Source organism: Cynocephalus volans, chromosome 1, assembly GCF_027409185.1.
Source record: "Cynocephalus volans isolate mCynVol1 chromosome 1, mCynVol1.pri, whole genome shotgun sequence".
NCBI classification, from domain to species: Eukaryota; Metazoa; Chordata; class Mammalia; order Dermoptera; family Cynocephalidae; genus Cynocephalus; species Cynocephalus volans.
The window spans coordinates 286,794,083-286,798,572 of record NC_084460.1 but is presented as its reverse complement, the minus strand read 5'-3'; the positions used below and the strand labels follow the sequence as shown (position 1 = coordinate 286,798,572).

Sequence of the window (4,490 nt, the reverse complement as noted above, 5' to 3'; positions counted from 1 at the left end):
GATTTTAGTCCCAGGAAAGTAGCTTAGAATGATCCTGAATGCAGGCTTTTTTTCCCCCCAGGCTTAGATATTACCTTGGGTTATAAGTTAGATGTGACACGAGTTACAGAGAAATTATACAGAGAAATTATAATTTCATGTACATTATGAAAATCTTCATAACTGTATAAATTATTATTGTTATTATTATGTGTGATTGAAAGAGGTTGTGCAATGTTTTGCTAAAGATTTTGACTGGAACAAGTATTCTTTTTCTGTATTCCAACTAGTTGAATGGCTCAGATTACACATATCCACCTGCATGTGTCAATGCTCTAGTCTGATTTCAATAGAAATAACATTTTGACTTAAGAGGTTTTAATAATAGCTATCAAGGGAGAAACAATGATCCAACTATTTGGATTTCAGATAATTAAGTTTTAAAGAAACCCTATATAGAATATTAGAGCTGTTGAAAACATCTTTACTACTTGAAAGAGCTACTATCTGCGAAAGAAATCCTTTGAGCCTTACTCAAAGGCGATAGCTGTTTGTCTAAACTAATCCTGAATAAATGACCAAAGGGTAGCACTTGTTAGGCTGTGGTTTAAATAACTATAACAGTATGCTGTTCCAACTCTACAGCAAAGCCTACTTCCAAGATAATAATTTTAAGGACAAGTACATAACCTATATGTTAAGAATACTTTAAGATAATGGTTTCAAAGAAAATAAGTTCAATAAGGTTTTTAAAAATAGTGTTTTAAATGCCAATGTTGAAAATTGATTACAGCTAAATTAATTCTGAAATAATATAAAGATTGTATAACGCACTTTTATTTAAGCCTAAGGAGTTTATGAATAAAATTACTTATAGTAAACATTTATTCATAGTAAGTATTTTGGAAGTATTCTCTGAAATGATTTTTTCTTTCAGCAAATTTAGTAATTAAAAAATGGGAATTATTTTAATAACTATGTATACTTGTGATAAAGAAGTTTCTATAACTACAAGCATTTTTAGCCTCTAAAAACTGAAAACTACTTAATCATTAATGTGATCCAATGAACAATACTTTATAATTTGATGTCTAAGCTAGCAGAAGATTGTACCGACATAAATTATCTTATTTCTCACAAAACCACATGAACGAACTTTTTCATTCATTGTATTGACAACAAAAATTGCAAGTATTAAGATAGTATTTTCAGTATTAGCAGTGCCAAATCTAAAACACGTAAAAACTAATCCTCTTGCTAATTCATATGTGGGATTTTAAGGCATTGGAGAAAAAAATGAATGAAGATTTTTAAGTTGAAAGAATTCAACACATCCTCTGTGTTTATCTAAATTGAGAGTTACATAGTGGTTATTTTAAGATTTTCTAACAGTATGAGTCATTTAAGATTTCACAGGTCTATACCAAAATAGACATAGACATAAGACAAACTGAATCTGAACACTCACAAGTTCAGAAATAGACTAGTTAAGAAAACTTATGTTTTTTTCTGTAGCATCTGTTATTATTTACTATACACTCCTGAGGGCTGAAAAATATATAACCACAATTGCAGTTTGCAAGACAGCCATAATAAAATTATTAGAAGAAATATGGAGCAAAGAGATTTTAAAAGTTTATTATTTTAGTATGTTTACATGGAAAGAAACTTTATTGGCTTAGCCTACGAGCTGGGACCTGATAAGACCCATGTTCTAGAGGTTATTAATTGAGAGATGGATTTGGTGTCAGAATGAGAGCAAGTTATTTTTGAGAAATATATGTGAATAGGACTCATCCACAAGCCAATTTAGTATGATTGACACTAACAAGCTGTATCACTTCATCATTATAATAATGTCATTGCTGCTGTGTTTCTACTACAAAATTATATGGAGAATTCAGGAAACAAACCACATATTTTTTGATACAACCTTAAGGGTATAATTTCGTGTGTGTGTGTGTGTGTGTGTGTGTGTGTGTGTGTTTTGTATGTGCATTCATGTTTTATATTCAGCTAACCAATATTTTGCTAATGATTTTAATAGGAATGCTATATAAGATAACTAAAACATCTTGGAAAATCTTTTCTCCTTTATTAAAAAGAAACAACGTATAAAAAACTACATCTCAAACTACAAGTTTTGTAAACAAAAAAATAAAATTTGAGAAACCTCACAACAGTGTTTTTGTTATTGTTTAAACTGTGAGAATGCTATGCAAGTTTGATGTAAATGAGTAACAATATTGCTAAGATTCCTGTGGTTAGCTTGTGAGGATTTTATAGGAAGTATTAATGGATTAAATAAAATTGTTATCCTAAGTTTAATGCAAAATACCCTCTTCTATGTTTTTTTTTTCTTAATAGTCATATTTCTTTTGCTATAGTGTCTTTTAGCCTGTTTCACTGTGTAAACTCATGTTTTCTGTGCTTTAAGGAAATCTTTCAAACATGGCAGAAGCTAAGACCCACCGGTTTGGAGCAATCCTGTCTCTTATCTCTTTAATCTTCCTCATCTCTGGGGCTGAGGCAGCTTCATTTCAGCGAAATCAGCTGCTTCAGAAAGACCCAGACCTCCGATTGGAAAGTGTCCAAAAGTTTCCCAGTCCCGAAATGATCAGGGCTTTGGAATACATAGAAAAACTCCGGCAACAAGCTCACAAAGAAGAAAGCAGCCCAGACTATAATCCCTACCAAGGTGTCTCTGTTCCCCTCCAGCAAAAAGAAAATGGTGATGAAAGTCACTTGCCAGAAAGTTCAAGGGATTCACTGAGCGAAGATGACTGGATGAGGATAATACTTGAAGCTTTGAGACAGGTTGAAAATGAGCCTCAGTCTGCACCAAAAGAAAATAAACCCTATGCCTTGAATTCAGAAAAGAACTTTCCAATGGACATGAGTGATGATTATGAGACACAGCAGTGGCCAGAGAGAAAGCTTCAGCACATGCGATTCCCTCCTATGTATGAAAATTCCAGGGACAACCCCTTTAAACGCACTAATGAAATAGTGGAGGAACAATATACTCCTCAAAGTCTTGCTACACTGGAATCGGTCTTCCAAGAGCTGGGAAAAGTGACAGGCCCAAACAATCAGAAGCGTGAGAGGGCTGCTGAGGAACAAAAACTTTACACAGATGATGAAGATGATATCTACAAGACCAATAACATTGCCTATGAAGATGTGGTTGGGGGAGAAGATTGGAGTCCAGTAGAGGAGAAAGTAGAGAGTCAGACGCAGGAAGAGGTGAGAGACAGCAAAGAGAACATAGAAAACAACGAACAAATCAATGAGGAAATGAAACGTTCAGGGCAGTTGGGCCCCCAGGATGATCTCCAGAAAGAGAATAAAGATCAACTTTCAGGTGATGTCTCCAAAGTAATTGCCTATTTGAAAAGGTTAGCGAATGCTGCAGGAAGTGGAAGGTCACAGAATGGGCAAAATGGGGAAAGGGCAAACAGGTTTTTTGAGAAACCACTTGATTCTCAGTCTATTTATCAGCTGATTGATATCTCAAGGAATTTCCAGATACCCCCCGAAGACTTAATTGACATGCTCAAAACTGGGGAGAAGCCAAGTGCGTCGGTGGAACCGGAGCAGGGGCTTGAACTTCCTGTTGACCTAGATGGCATCTCGGAGGCTGACTCAGACCATCCAGACCTGTTTCAGAATAAGATGCTCTCCAAGAGTGGCTTCCCCAAAACACCAGGCCGTGCTGTGACAGAGGCCCTACCTGATGGACTTAGTGTGGAGGACATTTTAAATCTTTTAGAGATGGAGAGTGCAGCAAATCAGAAACCCCCATATTTTCCCAATCAGTATAACCGAGAGAAGGTTCTGCCAAGGCTCCCCTATAGTCCTGGAAGATCTAGAGCAAACCAGCTTCCCAAAGCTGCCTGGATGCCAGATGTTGAAAACAGGCAAATGGCTTATGAAACTATGAATGACAAGGATCAAGAATTAGGAGAGTACTTGGCTAGGATGCTGGTTAAATACCCTGAGATCATTAATCCCAACCAGGTGAAGCGAGTTCCCAGTCAAGGCTCATCTGAAGATGACCTGCAGGAGGAGGATCCAATTGAGCAAGCCATCAAAGAGCATTTGAATCAAGGCAACTCTCAGGAGACTGACAAGATGGCCCCGGTTAGCAAAAGGTTCCCTGTGGGACCCCCGAAGAATGTTGATACCCCAAATAGACAGTACTTGGATGAAGACCTGTTAATAAAAGTGCTGGAGTACCTCAACCAAGAAAAGGCAGAAAAAGGAAGGGAGCATATTGCTAAGAGAGCAATGGAAAATATGTAAGCAGCTTTCATTAATTGCTCTTCACTCCTCCTACCCCAAGCATACCCCAACATTTCTCTTTAGTGTGTTGACTTCTATCCTGTTAACACTGTAATATCTTTAAATGATATACAGGCAGATGATTCCAGGTCCCTGGGGAGTCTGCTGCACTTATTCTGAGCTGTTTTCTTGTGTATGGATATGTGTAAATGTTATGACTTCTGGAT

General features: G+C 36.5%; 1 protein-coding gene across 1 annotated transcript; it reads left to right on the top strand.

Annotated features, from left to right (window-relative positions):
- The first annotated feature begins 2,430 nt into the window (after nt 1-2,430).
- On the top strand, nt 2,431-4,284 carry SCG2 (secretogranin II). Its single transcript, XM_063079880.1, has one exon. The coding sequence runs from the start codon at nt 2,431-2,433 to the stop codon at nt 4,282-4,284; it is 1,854 nt and encodes a 617-aa protein (XP_062935950.1).
- The last annotated feature ends 206 nt before the right edge of the window (nt 4,285-4,490 follow it).

What these genes read in the sequence shown, in the direction of transcription:
- SCG2 (XM_063079880.1), top strand. Translation starts at nt 2,431, where the DNA reads ATGGCAGAAGCTAAGACCCACCGGTTTGGAGCAATCCTGTCTCTTATC.